Source organism: Mastigoproctus giganteus, chromosome 10 (genome assembly GCF_048544385.1).
Source record: "Mastigoproctus giganteus isolate SK-2022 chromosome 10, ASM4854438v1, whole genome shotgun sequence".
NCBI classification, from domain to species: Eukaryota; Metazoa; Arthropoda; class Arachnida; order Uropygi; family Thelyphonidae; genus Mastigoproctus; species Mastigoproctus giganteus.
The window spans coordinates 65,302,429-65,318,682 of NC_143584.1; the positions used below are offsets into that span (position 1 = coordinate 65,302,429).

Below are 16,254 nucleotides of genomic sequence, written 5' to 3' on the forward strand. Positions count from 1 at the left end.
GTTGCGGCCAATAGCTTTCGCAAGAGACCAGAATGCTCGGCTACCATTAAGGCAGGAAACAAGTGTTATACTCTTAGCCTGTTCAAACTCTAGTTTGGACTGAGTAACAACTGCTTTACAATTGTTGCGAACTTTGGTGTAGGCAGAAAATGAATCTGAAGAATTAGAAACAAGCCTATTACGATATGCAACATTCTTCTCTTGAACAGCCTTAACACATTTATTGGAAAACCAAGGTTTAGATAAAGGACGAGATTTTAAAGTGGAGTGTGGGATAAAGGATTCCATTCCTGCAAGAATAATTTCATTGACACAATTTGAGCAATCAGTAATCCGACCAAGGAAAAGAAGAAAGGAAGTATCGCAGGTCATTCCATTTTGTTATGCCCAACAACACGAGGTTGGGAATAGCCGTGAGAAAAAGGTTCCATTGGAGAAGAGACAATCACCTAGTTGTGATCTGAAGTGCCTAAAGGACCTCTCACTTCGACTGTGTACTTAGAAGGGTTGTTCGTGAGAAAAAGATCAAGTGTATTGGCTGTATGATTAGGATTATCTGGTATTCTTGTAGGTAATGACCAATCTGTGCAAGGTCATTAGTAATTGCAAAAGCCTCAGCATCTCGACCAGCTGGGTCGGTGTGACTAGAAAACGGAAGACAACTGGAGTTGTGAACATTAAAATCACCAAGGAAAATTACCTCACTGTTAGGAAAGTTGGCCAAAGAAAGTAAAACTGCAAAGAGAGGAAGTCAAAGAGCTCCAAGTGATTAGTGGTGTTGGGAGAATGGTAGAAACAACAGATGAATTTGATGCAATCAGGTAGAGAGGTTTTAAGCCAGAGAAGAACAAAGAGAGGAGATTTCAAATTTCCAAGTCTCTGACAGGGAATATCAGAACGGACATATGCACAAGTACCACCTTTGAGGCGAAAGGAATCATAGAGCAAATAATTTGGGCATCTGAGATGAGCAGTAGTTGAATCAACCGATAACTGAGATTCTGTCAGAAAACGTACATGGGGTTTGGCAGACTGCAAGTGGAAATGGACATCGTTGAGATTAGAATTGAGACCACATATATTTATGAAATGAATCAGGAAGTGCTTGAAGGTTTAGATCTTTTAGCAGATAAGCTTGCTCTATTAGATTGACAATTCATGGTGTATTCAATAGTAAGAAAAAGTGGGTGGGACATGCTGTATGAAGTAATGAAATTTTTGGATATGGCGTGCACATAGTAAGAATATACCCAGATCCTTGACATAATGTGGCCTCGACAATGCTACCCGCATACACACTACTCGGACTCCCTCCAGTCACTATCTGGCAGAGTAGAGGTAGCAAGATTATACACTAACTAATCCGCAAGCTTCCTAGAGAGTTACCAATAATTTCGGTCTGGTGTACTAACTAGTGGCTGGCCTGCGAACACCGTTTTATAGCTGTACCCTCGAAATGTTATAAATATTGGGTCTCACCACGATGTTCATCATAACCTCAAAAGTCATCAATCATACTGCATGATGGAAGAGATGGGGAAGGATTGACCGGAACTTAGCTCTAGAGCCTAAATATGGGTTCCACCACTTCAAGCCTCCAATAAGCAAAGTGGTGGTATTGCACCGGTAGGGTAGCTAAGAATTGGAACAGGTGCATGTATACTTGCATGTACACAAATGCTAGTAGTTTGGTAAATAAATTTGATGACTTTGAGGTATTGCTCAAAATCATCAAAGGCAGGTATTGTTCTGATATCAGGGATGTGGTGTCACACAGATATAAGGAATGCAGAAATGGAATTTGGGGAGTGCAATGTGTACAGAAAGGATAGACAGGATAGGAAAGGGGGAGGGGTTATGCTATTAGTTAGGAAACGCAAAATCCATGGAAGTGAAGCCAGTTGACATCGCTAGACAATGCAGTGTCGAGTCAGTTTGGTGTGACATAAGCATTGGGAGATGAAAATTGAGAGTAGGAGTGTGCTGTAGGCCTAAGGACTCTGATGAGTATAATAAGAAACTGTACAGGGAAATAGAGTGGGCCAGTAAATCACAGTCTTATAATGGGGGATTTTAATTTCCCAGATATTGACTGCAATTGGTAGATTGGTCACTCATACACTAGCAAGGCTTTTGTTTATTTATTTGATGATTGTTTTCTACATCAGGATGTTTGGGAACCAACTAGAGGGAGTAATACTCTTGATTTGATTATCAGTAGTGATTCTTCATTCATTAAGAATCTGTGGATAAAGGAACCACTACGTGGCAGTGATCACAGTGTGCCGAAGTGGGATTTAATCAGAGGTAACTACCGTCTGGAGTAAAGGGAAGGGTCATTGCTTTCGTAATGGCGACTATGATGGTCTGAGACAATATTTAAATTCTATACAGTGGGACCATCTGATGTTACCAGGAGCAAATTCAAAAAGGGAAGCATTCAAAGAACTTATCTTGGAAGCTACTAGGCTTTACGTACCAACTAAGAAATATTGTTCAAGGTTTAGGCCACAATAAATAAATAAATTTTCTGTTTATACTCTGGCACGACAACCAGTTAGAGTTTACAATAAATCGTCAGTACAAATATTTATCGTATTTAGTAGTCATGGGCTTGAACGACGGTCCACTCAAGCAACGCGTGTTATGCACTCTCGCTCCTGACCACTCGGCTACTTCAGGCTGTCAGATGAACTAACAAGACATATGGCAGAGAAGAAAAATGCATATGATACATAAAAATTATCACGTGACACAGAAGCCTATGATAAATATAAGTTGATCTGTAACCAAGTTACAAAGGAGGTTAGGCAGGCGAAGGCAGATTACGAGAAATCTTTGGCAAGGGATGCAAAGAAAAACAGCAAAGAGTTCTTTACTTATGTAAACTCTAGAAGGAAGGGGCTGAATCAGATTGGTCCACTCGATATCGATGGTTCAATTGTTGATGATCCTGCTCAGGTAACTAACAAACTAATTGAATATCTTACATCAACATTCACACATGAAGAGTTATTCAGCTAGGGGAATACCAGAGGTGTATTCAACTCTGGCAGTAAGCTAGATAATCTTGTAATAACTGAGAGTAAATTGGAGGAGAAATTGTTGAAGATAAACAAAAGAAATGCACCTGGGGTGGATGGAATCTCTCCAGTTATATTAAAGGAGGCAACAAAGGAAGTAAGTAAACCCTTAGCCATAATTATGAAAGCTTCCTTGGACTCAGGAAAGGTACCCATAGACTGGAGATGTGAAAATGTGACCCCAATTCACGAAGGAGGATCAAAGGCTGACACAAATAATTATAGACCTGAGAGTTTAACTTCAGTTCCAGGAAAATTAATGGAGGCACTGGTTAAAGACGCACTGCAGGATCATCTAGACAAGACTTCAGTTATAGCTTGGACACAGCATGGTTTTGTTAAGGGAAAGTCTTGCCTGACCAATTTTATTGGATACTATGATGCAGTCACAAAAGAACTGGATGGAGGGAATAATTTTAATATTATATATTTGGATCTTAGAAAGTGTTTTGATACTGTTGCACATGGAAGACTGCTGAACAAATTGGAGCAGTGTGGCATTGGAGGCAAATTGCTGCTATGGATATAGGGGTGGGTGAGGGGGAGAAGACAAAGTGGTAATCAATGGACACTGCTCATCGTGGACTAATGTTATTAGTGGAGTCCCTCAGGGTTCAGTGTTGGGCCCATTATTGTTTTCTGTATTTATAAATGAATTGATGATGGTATATCAAGCTTAATGTCCAAGTTTGCAGACGATACAAAGTTTGGCAGGATTGTTAAGGACACTACTGATGCTATGCTGCTGCAACAGAATCTGGCAAGGTTGAGCAGATGAGCTGAGAGGCAGCAAATGAAGTTCAACATTGACAAATGTAAAGTACTACATATGGGAAACAGCAACCCCAGAGCAACGTATGAACTCTGTGGTACTGACAGTGGTAGAGAATGAAAAGGACCTGGGGGTAATTGTGCAGGCAAATATGAAGTTCTCTGAGCAGTGCAGACGGGCTGGAAGAATAGCTCATTGTGTCTTGTCAATGATATACAGGAATTTTTCTAGCAGGGATAAAAAAAAAAATAAAAGTAAATTGCAGCCATTATCAACCCACTGCAGGATGGAAGCCTCCTCAACAATTCATGCTGAGGGAAAATGGACCATAATCTACCACGCTGGTCCATTGCGGGTTGGCAGATCGACCGTATTCAGCAGTCAGGAGCTTGAACCCCGGTCTACTCAAAGAGCGTGTGCCACTGCACTCCTGCTCTTGACCACCCGGCTACGGAGCAGGGATAAGGAGGTGATTATTCCCTTGTATATGGCAATGGTCTGGATGCCTCATTTCAAGAAGGATGTAGAGCTGCTGGAACGAGTACACAGAAGGGCAACAAGATTAGTGAATGGAACAAAGAGTTGATCTCAGGAAGAAAGGTTTAAGTTTTGCAAATTACAGTGTCTGGAGACTAGGCACCGGCGAGGTGATCTGATAGGTGTATATAGCCTTGAATGCTTTGAGCATGCTCAATGCTGATGGGATTCTTCCTCTTGCTCAGAATAATCACCTGAGAGGGCATAAATTCAAATTGAGAAAAGACAAATGTAGGAGAGATGTTTGGAAATTTGCCTTTAGCCAGCGGGTAGTTGGTTGGTGGAACAGACTTCCATCCCTTGTTGTGGAAGTTGATAGCCTATATAAATTTTAGGCCCAGCTGGACAGGTATTTTGAACAAACAGAGGGGTAAAGGGGAAAAAATTTTTTTTTTTTTTTTTTTTTCTTTCTTTTGGCTGATGCTGCATAAGCTTGCTTTCTTGCATTATATGCCTCTACTAATGCTAATCTGTGTATTGTGGTGGAAGTTGATAGCTTAAATAAATTCAAGACAGAACTAGACAAATGTTTGGAACAAATGGATTGGTCAAATGGTGTTTTTTTTTTTGTCTGCTGCTGTTTATATCATATGCCTCTAGTAATGCTAACATTAGCGAGAAAGAGTTTTTGGGATTTGAAGGCGATTGGTTTTTTTCAGCTTTCAGAATACCTGAACCTTCTCTTTACGGAACACTAATGTTTTTTACCATTATCTCCTTGTCTTTTTGTTCATTTTCAATGCTAGTGGTAGTTTGCTTCATTTAAAATATTTTTTAATTAGCTAAGATTTTATTTCTCTTTTAAATTGCTGTATTGGTAAATTAATAATAATTAATGTATTATTATGCAATATTAGTATTTTTCTTGCTGTCCTGATCACATGTTTAAGATGAGCTTTTTCCTACTACAGATTGACCAACACTAATATGGCCACTGGTAATCCGGTTCCACCGCTAATTCGGACATAATTTCTGTGAATATAATTTCAAATTTCCCGGGTCGGAGCATCGACCTTCTGCTACTATTTTGGTGGTGTTGTTTGCAGCATCAGCTATTGGTGCCAACTCGTGAACACTGGAAAGCCATTCCCACTTGTTTTTCTGCATTTATTATTATAACCTGCTCACATTTAGTCCCAGTCATGGTTTCAATGCATAAAGGAAGTTCCTCTCGGAGTGAAACACAAACACCGTACATTGTCCATAACAGATTAAGATGAACTTCTGAAAAACTCGACAGCGGTGTGTCTGTGAGAAGTTTAAATCTGCTTAATTGTAAAATCCAGCAATTTCTCTCAGTTCCTCTTATCTTAGTAATTTTTTTTAGCCATTCCTTTTTAGACTTTTTTTAATTTAATTTTATTTATTTATTTTTTTTTTACAAACACACTTATAGAAACTTGCAGAAAAACACAACACAATATGATAAATAATACAGCATTGCTAATGAACTTGTTTTCACAAAATCTCTAACAATACTGACAAACTTATTGTGATGTCTGAAAGTTTATTTTATCGTAATTAGTTTTATTGCAGCTTTCACCTTGCGTGCAATAAACTAGTCACAAATGACCTTCCTCTGTTTGCCGTAATAGTGTTACACGTAGTGGCCCACACCACTTCTCAAGAAATAAAGTAACCAACATATGTGGCCATGTTTGCCACATATATGCGACATAAAAAAAGGCCTTTTTTTTTTTTTTTTTTTTTTTAAGTTAGAAAACGACAACACTGACATTACAATATTTATTTTAGAATTACTAATCAAATTATTTCCTAAATATTTTTTGGCCCTTGGGGAATTTTTTTTCTTGAACTACCTTGGTAGTGAACGTGTTAAAGGTAAAAGGGGGTGGTTAGCTGTTCGGTAAAATATATGTATTAAAATAACTACTGGTGATTCGGCAAACTGACTAATCTGGCACCCCACAGGTCTCGTCGCTGCTGGATTAGTGATGGTCAACCTGTATAAGAATAAATTAATATTTATTCTAATGTGTATTAGAATAAATTAATATTTATTCTAATACACATTAAATATTAAATGTTTAAATAGACCAAAAAAATTTTTTTTCTTAATTTTCATTTCTAAAATGGGGATTTGTCCTATATTCCCATGTTTCTTATATGCCTTCAAATATCGTAATTTAATAACTTTGTGAGTTGCATTTGTTTTCTCAGAGATTAATTTTGCATGTTCATAGCTTGTGTAATTTTTATTTATATTTTAGGGATGTTGCAGGGTGTGAAGAAGCCAAATTAGAAATAATGGAATTTGTCAATTTTTTGAAAAATTCGCAGCAATATACTGACCTGGGAGCCAAGATCCCAAAGGTAATAAACTGTCTGAATATTCTTGATTATATTTTCCTATCAATCATAATCATAGTTTGTCTATACTTTTTTTGCACTTCCATACTTTTTTCTTTTTAAACCCTATTAATAGAGCTCAGTGGCTCACCTTATTAAGGATTTCACTGAATCAGTTGCTTAGAAATACCTTTATATTTGGCACTTCCATCAAGATGAACGTGATCTGAAACTTTACCTTGTTATTTTAAAATCTTGAATAGTTTTGCAAAAAAAAAAAATTGGGCGAATATAACGCAATAGAACCTTACAGTAATGAAGCTATGAGGCTGCTAATGTGATTCAGGATTTTGGTAGGGCACATGCCTTTGTAAGAATTTATTTTAGTGCCTTCATTAATAAATATAGTTCTGTTTCTGAATAATGAATTAATGACAATTGACATATGATTAATTTCATGTGTTTTCAAATGTCACAGAAAAAAGGAATAATAAATAATGCATTATTTTTAGTATTTTCAGTATTTCTGTAGAATCTGTTACCTATATTAGTTTAAAATTGCTGATGTTCTTCTAGTATTAGTAGTATATGATGCAAGAAACAAGCTTATCTTGTTTCTTGCATCACATTGATTTCCTTCAATATATTATCTAGTTCTTTCTTCAATTCATTTAAACTACCCACAGTGTTAGTAGAGGCATATGATGCAAGAAAGCAAGCTTATGCAGCATCAGCCAGAAAAAGAAAAAAAAAAAAAAAACTTTCACTTCAGCCCCTCCATTCGTTCGAAATACCTGTCCAGCTGAGCCTTAAATTTATTCAACCTATTAACTTCCACAACAAGGGATGGGAGTCTGTTCCACCAACCAACTACCTCCTGGCTAAAGGCAAATTTCCGCTCATCTATCCTACATTTGTCTTTCCTCAGTTTGAATTTATGCCCTCTCAGATGATTATTCTGAGCAAGAGGAAGAATCCCATCAGCATTGAGCATGCTCAAACCATTCAAGGGTTTATACACCTCTATCAGATCACCTCGTCGGTGCCTAGTCTCCAGACACTGTAATTTGCAAAATTTAAGCCTTTCTTCATAAGAGCAACCCTTTGTTCCATTCACTAACCTTGTTGCCCTTCTCTGTACTCGTTCCAGCAGCTCTACATCCTTCTTTTAAATGAGGCCTCCAGACCTGTATACAGTACTAAAGGTGTAGCCAGACCATTGCCTTATACAAGGGAATAATAACCTCCTTATCCCTGCTAGAAAAATTCCTGTATTTCACTAACAAAACACCATGAGCTACTCTTGCAGCCCGTCTGCACTAACAGAGAACTTCATATCTGCCTGCACAATTACCCCCAGGTCATTCTCTACCACTGTCAGTGTAGTACCACAGAATTGATACGTTGCTTTGGGGTTACTGTTTCCCATATACAGTACTTTTCATTTGTCAATGTTAAACTTCATTTGCCACCTGTCAGCCCATCTGCTCAACATTTCCAGATCCTGTTGCAGCAGCGTAACGTCAGTAGTGTCCTTAACAACCCTGCCAACTTTTGTATCGTCTGCAAACTCGGACATTAAGCTTGATACCATCATCAATATTATTTATAAATACAGAAAACAATAATGAACCTAACACTTGAACCCTGAGGGACTCCACTAATAACATTAGTCCACGATGTTCAGTGTCCATTGATTACCACTCTGTCTTCTCCCCCTCAACCACCCTTTATCCATAACAGCAATTTGCCTCTAATGCCACACTGCTCCAATTTGTGCAGCAGACTTCCATGTGCAACAATATCAAAAGCCTTTCTAAGATCCAAGTATATAATATCAAAGTTATTCCCTGCATACAGTTCTTTTGTGACTGCATCATAGTATCCAACCGAATTGGTCAGGCAACACTTCCCCCTTAACAAAACCATGCCATGTCTGAGCTATGACTGAAGTCTTGTCTAGATGATCCTGCAGTGCTTCTTTAACCAGTACCTCCATTAATTTTCCTGGAACAGAAGTTAAACTCACAGGTTCATAATTACTTTTGTCAGCCTTTGATCCTCCTTTGTGAATTTGGGTCACATTTGCACATCTCCAGTCAATGGGCACCTCCCCCGAGTCCAAGAAAGCTCTCATAATTATGGCTAAGGGTTTGCTTACTTCCTTCGCTGCTTCCTTTAATATAAAATGGATAGATTCCATCCACCCCGGGTGCCTTTCTTGTGTTTATCTTCAACAATTTCTTCTCGACTTTACTCTCAGTTATCACAAGATTATCTGGCTTACTGCGAGAGTTGAATACACACTTCTGGTGGCATTCCCCTCGCTGAATAAGTCCTCATGTGTGATGCACATTATTCATTTAGTTTGTTAGCTACCTGAGCAGGATCATCAACGGTTGAACCTTTGATATCACGTGGACCAATCTGATTCATCTCCTTCCTTCTAGAGGTTACATAAGTAAAGAACTCTTTGCTCTTTTTCTTTGCATCCCTTGCCAAAGATTTCTCGTAATCTGCATCTGCCTGCCTAACGTCCTTTGTAACTTGGTCAATTTATATCTATCATAGGCTTCTGTGTCACGTGTTAATTTATATATATCCCATGCATTTTTCTTCTCTACCATATGTTTCATTAGTTCATCTGACATCCATTTAGGCCTAAACCTTGAACAATATTTTTTAGTTGCTATGTAAAGCCTAGTAGCTTCCAAGATAAGTGCTTTGTATGCTTCCCATTTTGAATTTGCTGTTGTTAACATCATCAGTTGGTCTCACTGTATAGAATTTAAATACTGTCTCAGACCATTGTAGTCGCCTTTACGAAAGCAATAACCCTTCCCTTTACCCCTGATGGTAGTTACCTCCTTGAGTAAATCCCACTTCAGCACAATGTGATCGCTGCCACCTAGTGGTTCCTCTATCTGCAGATTCTTAATGCACGGAGAATCACTACTGATAATCAAATCAAGAGTATTATTCCCTCTAGTTGCCTCCCAAACATGCTGATGTTGAAAACAATCATCCAATAAATCCACAAAAGCCTTGCTAGTGTGTGAGTGACCAAACCACAAATTCCAGTCAATTTCTGGGAAATTAAAATCCCCCATTATAAGACTCTGATTTACTGGTCCACTCTATTTCCCTGTATGGTTTATTATTATACTCATAAGAGTCATTAGGCCTATAGCACACTCCTACTCTCAATTTTGATCTCCCAATGCTTATGTCACACCAAACTGACTCGACACTGCACTGTCCAGCGATGTCGACTGGCTTCATTTCCTTGGGTTTTATGTGTTTCTTAACTAATAGCATAACTCCTCCTCCCCTCCTATCCTTTCTGTAAAAGTTGTACTCCCCAAATTCCAATTCTGCATTCCTTATATCTGTGTGACACCACGTCTGTGATATCCCAACAATATCCGCCTTTGATGCTTTGAGCAATACCTCAAATTCATCATATTTATTTACCAAACTCCTAGCATTGGTGTACACGGAAGTATACATGCACCTGTTCTTTTCCTTAGCTGCCCTAATACAACCCACATGTTTACTTGTACCACAATGACTCTCTGCATCTCTGAAATATCCTGCATCTTGTTTTCCAGGCTTCTGCTCATTCCAATAGAAGCAGTGCAAGAATCACTTTCACCTCTGCCAGTAGCTACTGTTAATCTGTTAGTCCTTGTATCCCCCCCAAGCTAGCAGTTTTCTGACCCACCTAATACTGCCTCGATAGCATCAGCAAATATTCTTGCACCCTTTCTATTTAAGTGTATCCCAACCCTTTAGAAGCAGTCCCTTCTGTTAACAAGTACAGACCAGGCTGAAAAAAAATTCTACCATTTGAGCCTTGCACAATCTTTCCAGGGCCGAGTTGATCAACAAGGCTCTCTTCATATACTCCCTCTTATCGTGTCTGGGCAGAAATGCAGACACTTTCAAATTCAACCCTAATTCATGGCTTTTTTTTGAACAGTGACCTGTACTTGTTAAGTAATTCTGCCGGTCTCCTACTCTTAATATCATTAGTGCCAACGTGTACAACTATATCACCTTTTGTGCCCTTAAAAGATGATATCCGCTCTACAATGTCATCAACCTTGGCAGACATACCCTGGTCCTGTTCCACCTATCCTTTTTACAAGGCATGTTCTACGTTTCCCTGGCAATAGAGTCACCAACAACTACTAGTTCCTGTGGGACCAGCACATTCTGCCTTTGGGGTTGCTGCCGTGTTGCATGATGACCAAGTGCTAGCTCTGGTATTGATGTGGGCAGCTGAGAGCTTGATGGGCCCTTTCACTTTAAAACCTTCGAGGGTTATTTGGTATGTTTGAGGGTCTTTCGGCTCCTGGGATTTCTCCCATCTCTGCGGTGTTCTCTGTATCGAGTGACAGTACCCTGTCAAGCCAGAGTTTTAAAGTGTGTGGATTGTGTATAGTGTAGTCTGTTATGCCCATTGTTCATCTGGCTTATTAGCCATCGGGCCCCTGATGGGACCCGACGTTGCCCAAACCGTGCCACGTGGAGGCTAGCCAGGTGTTACCAGTAAGGAATCAGTACTCTGGCAGGTCCTGCCACCTACTTTCCTCAGATTTCAATGGCTAGGATCTATGAAAAAAAAAAAAAAAAAGGCATTACTTTAATCGCTGTTGGTGCTTTGTTTGGTCACAGAGATTTGCCTTAAGAGCGAGAATGGATTGTACGCTGGATGAGTTTTATTTTTGGCCGAAAAGTGTACGGCAAGCAATTTTGGTGTAGTTACAATTTTGACATGTGGGGCTGTGCGCTGCCACCCTGTCTTTCAAGCTCTCATATAGGCCCATAACAACACTGAGTTGTCGCCTGATTTCGTTACACTCCTTGCATTGCGCACACACAAAGACATCCCCCATGGCAATATCATGTTAAAGGAAGCTGTTTACTCCTTCCTCGGTTCAAATCCACTTTGTTTCCCCACCCCTGTACCTTCTAATCCCCCCCACTTTTATCCCTTCTTATACTTTAAATTCATTTCTCAAGTAGGGCAGTTTAGTTATTTTTTCTATTTTTTCACATATATATTTAAATCTATATAATGACAGTGTAAAAACACCATAGACAACTTTTGTCATGTTTGCAATACCGGAGTGCCTGCCCACCCACCAATGAAAGGCAACAAGCCTTGAAATGTGGTGATGCCCATTGAGAATAAGTAACAATAGTCTTCTCTATTAGTTGAAGTGTTATTTATTCGAGATTGTGCAATGCATGGTAACTTGTTGTGACTGATGAGCACGATATGCAATACCGTTGAAATGATGCCCTTTACATTGCTATCTTAGTTTTTGTAAGAGTTGTCTATGGTGTTTTTGCACCGTTGTTATATAGATAATTATAACTCAAAAATATTACGTCCAGTTGCATTTAGTTTTACTTAAACATATATATTTAAATAGAAATTATTATTAAATTATAATATATATATATCCAATATTTTAAATTAAATAAAACATAAGCCAGTAGTATGGCAAAAACTATAGAGCGAAAATTAACATAAAAATAACCCAAATAAACAAACGAACGAAAAAAGAAATAGACATAATAGTAGCCCGATAACCCTTATGTAATTTCGAGTTTTAAATCCGATTAATAAAACTATACAAATTTTAGAATAATGCCAATTATATAATAATTTAGCGGTACCCCCCAGAGGTACCAGTTCCGAAAGACGTGAAATATCACCAAAAGAGGGTTAAAGGAACTACCAAACGATAACAAAATCAAAATAAATTAAAGTAAAATATAGACTGACCATTATGCCCCGTATCGACAGAGGACCACGTTGCCAATAATGGTCATGGAATCCTGCATTTCAATCGCTATACAAATCGTCGCCTTGGTGAAAAGATCGAAGTACCATTTCACCCTCCCTCCTCCGATCGATCCACCAGTGCAGAGGATTTTGCACGGCGGTGATCCTTATGCAGTGAAAAATAAACTATAGAACAGACAGCACTCTAGAGCAGAGCCACACCACTGACATACTGTAAGTTGAATCAGCTTATATAGAAGAAAAAGGAAAATAGATGGCGACACGGGCATTGCTAAATTAGCATATCGACCCATTACTATTGAATTATATTAAATGTTGACGAAATTTAAAAATGAATAAATAATCAATGAATAAATAATCAATTGGTGAATTGAATAAATAATCAATAATCAAAAGAATAAATAATCTTTTGGTGATATTTCATGTCTTTCAGAACTGGTACCTCTTTGCGGGGTACCGCTAAATTATTATATAATTGGCATTATTCTAAAATTTGTATAGTTTTCTATATTTCTATAGTTTATTTTTTCTATAAACTATAGAAATATTTCTATAGTCTCACTCCCCCGTCACACGGGTACAGCGCTGGATTACGATTTTATGCCTTCCCCCTTACACGGCGTTACTTCAGCTGACATATACATATACCGCAAATGAACACTTAGCTCTCCTTCAATCACCATTGACAACAACAATAGTGATTGAAGGAGAGCTAAGTCTTCCGGTCCATACAGACAATAAGTTCTCTTGTTTTTGTCCCATCTCTTAGATATTTTAGAGTTTAAATTTTATACTTTTCTTTCCACAGGTTTTTATTTATCATTATTATTTTTATTTTATAGTTTATTTTTTATTTTATTCTTCTTTCTGATCTGTCGGGTTGGCTATGACGTATACCGTTTACGTGTACATCATAAGAGAAACAGAGACCTGGACTATTGTTGTGGCTCCTACGATTTTTGCTGCTATTTTTACCCTTTTGAAGAAGTAGTTAAAGTCCTAGGAACCATAGCTTTTGGTTCTTACAATTATTATGCCCTTATTAATTGCATTTTATATTTGTTTCAGGTAAATTGATTTTTTTACTTACAAGTTCTCCATATTCTTCCATGGTTACTACACCTTATAGCTCAACTCTCCTACCATATACACAAATATACTGATTTTTAACTTTTTGTCTATTATTCATTATGGTTGCTGGTCCTTTCTGCATCTACTGTAGTTCCCGGATGCATAAACTCTTGCAGCCCATTCCTCTTTGATAAGACTTTCGTAATTTCATTCCATATTTATCTTTCTATATATATATATATATATATATGTATATAATGCATGTTGATTTAAGTCATAAAATTAATGTTATAAGATTGGAATTAGTTAATAATTAGCAATTCAGTAGTTTTTTTTTTTTTTTTTAACATTTCAATAATTATTTCTTGGTTCTATCAATTTTTATAAATTATCTTAAATGTTCCTTTGGAAATCAGTACAATCAGACTCCAGATTTCTTACATAAGAAACACTTCTTGTTCATTATGTCACAAACAATTACACAATAATAATACACAAATAATTATAATAATAATAACCAAAAATGCAATGAAAAAATAACTTACTATGCTCAAAGAATACTAATCTTTTCAAATACAGTCAGATCTCTCTTTAACAAATTTCAATATAGCAAATTTTTCTATATAGCAAACGTTTTTGATTTCCCCTTGATCATTACATTGAAAACAGTTTGTAACGAAGATATTTCTATGTAACGAACTTATTTTGGCAGACCTGGGTACGCATTGTTCACACCTCTGGCTTTTAGGGAATAGAGCTGATAGTGTAGAAAGCACGGATTAAGAACTAAAAGGATTAAGAATTAATGCTGCTAACTTTTAAATGCTAAAGGGAATAATTCCAAAAATTAAGAACTAAATCATTTTACAATTTAGTGGTGCCCCTAGAACCTTGCAGGAGGAAACTTGGCAACCATGATGCAGGATACCCTGCATGGGTTGGCAATGGCTAAAAAGAAGTAAAACCTATACATCCTATGCACTAGTGTAATGAGAAGACTCACTCAATTGCTATCTATTTGGCCACTGGCATTGGCAAAGATTAAGGCATATTCCCGACACGGACATTGGATCTGATCAACCTGTGTTCTACTGTAAGCATTTTATTAGAGAATTAGGAGAGGATGATTTACTTTTATCCAGGAAATTTATCTGTTGTTTCGAAGAAATGAGTCATCCACACTTTCACTAAATTTCTCCCGTCTCTGTATGGTAGGTACAAGTGGTCCTTAAATCAGTTTTGTTTTATCTGCTGTGCAAGTAACCTTACAATGTCTAAGAGGAAATCCTTGAGTGTAGTGGAAAAAGTGGAAGTGCTTAATAAAATAATAATTATTTAATATTTATTAAAATTATTTAATAACTTTTTAAAATAGCATTTAAAAAAAATCACAGCATTAAAAAAAAAAAATCACTTTAAAATTTGGTGCCCCTGTCAGTATTGTCAACCAGTGTCGTAACTTGAAAAAGTGGCCCCAATGCAAAGTTTAGTGTGGGCCCCTACCCCCAATAAGCGACCCCTTATTTTTCTTTGGTCCTCACAGTCACAAATCCTTAAAAACTTGTGCTGTGCAGCTAGCTAACAAAAAACATGTTTTGTGTGTAAAAAATTGTCAGTAGACATAGTAAATTTTATCATAAACAGAACTGGAAAACTTACATTTTTACTCAAATAATTGTTTTTCTGTTTTGGGTATGAGGACAGTGGGCTCCCTTTCAGTTGTGGGTCCCAATGCACCGCATTGGCTCCATTGGTGTCAACCATTCTGAAAAACAATGTTTGAGGAAATGGGACCCAGTCAGAAGTGTGTGAAATTATGCCTTTGTAAAGATGTAGATGAAGCAGTTCTTAAGTGGATGAAGTTGATTCGAGACCAAAACATGGCAATATCAGGGCCATTAATAAAAGAAAAGGCTGTGGAGTGTGCATCCCATCAAGGGCATGAAACATTCCAAGCCAGTTCTGCTTGTTTGGACAGATTTAAAGAGCACCATGGCTTTCTCCAAAAATTTCTCTGATGAAAATTGAGCTGCAGTCGAAGAATTCTGTATCCATTGGAAAGAAACAGTTTCATAAAAAAAAAGTTTGAACATTGGATTTTAAATTTTGATAGAAAGAAAACAGAAAGATCGCGTTGATTGTTGGCAACTGCCGTGCCCACCTTCACTCAGTGATTTTGAAACTTAAAAGAGTGAAGCTTTTTTTCTTTCCTCCTAATACCTTGTCTAAACTGCAATCAATGGGCCAAGGGTTTGAAAATGCACTATCGAAGACACTGAAAAATATTATACTGAGAATAGAAACCAACCAACCTATAGATTTGTGGATGTGCATATCAGAGTTGGCAAAAGTGTGGAGTCAAGATGTGATGGAAATGGTTAAGAATTTTTGCAGAAGGAGTTTTGTTAATTGGCGTTTTGCTAAAACGCCAATTAACAGCGATGAGAGGGATGAACTACTACAAGATGTTGAGCAGTCTTTGGAAGACTTCCAAGCGAGGTTCGATCAGTGGAAATGTTCTTGACGAACACGTGAGTTGAAAATAATGTCATAGTAGCTAAATAATGTCATAGATTATCAGAGTAACTCAAACAATTTGGAGAGTATTCAAAGAACTAGTGACAATATCGATGATGAGTTGGATGAAAATGAGGGCAATA

At 37.6% G+C, this 16,254-nt stretch overlaps 1 protein-coding gene across 2 annotated transcripts in view; it reads left to right on the top strand.

Moving 5' to 3' along the window:
• Positions 1 to 16,254, top strand: part of Afg3l2 (AFG3 like matrix AAA peptidase subunit 2) — a 641,759-nt gene that overhangs the window by 285,473 nt on the left and 340,032 nt on the right. For both annotated transcript variants that reach the window (XM_090383564.1, XM_090383565.1), the window contains exon 8: positions 6,624 to 6,726. In XM_090383564.1, coding sequence (XP_090239690.1) covers positions 6,624 to 6,726 — 103 coding nt within the window. The remainder of the gene's footprint in view (positions 1 to 6,623; positions 6,727 to 16,254) is intronic.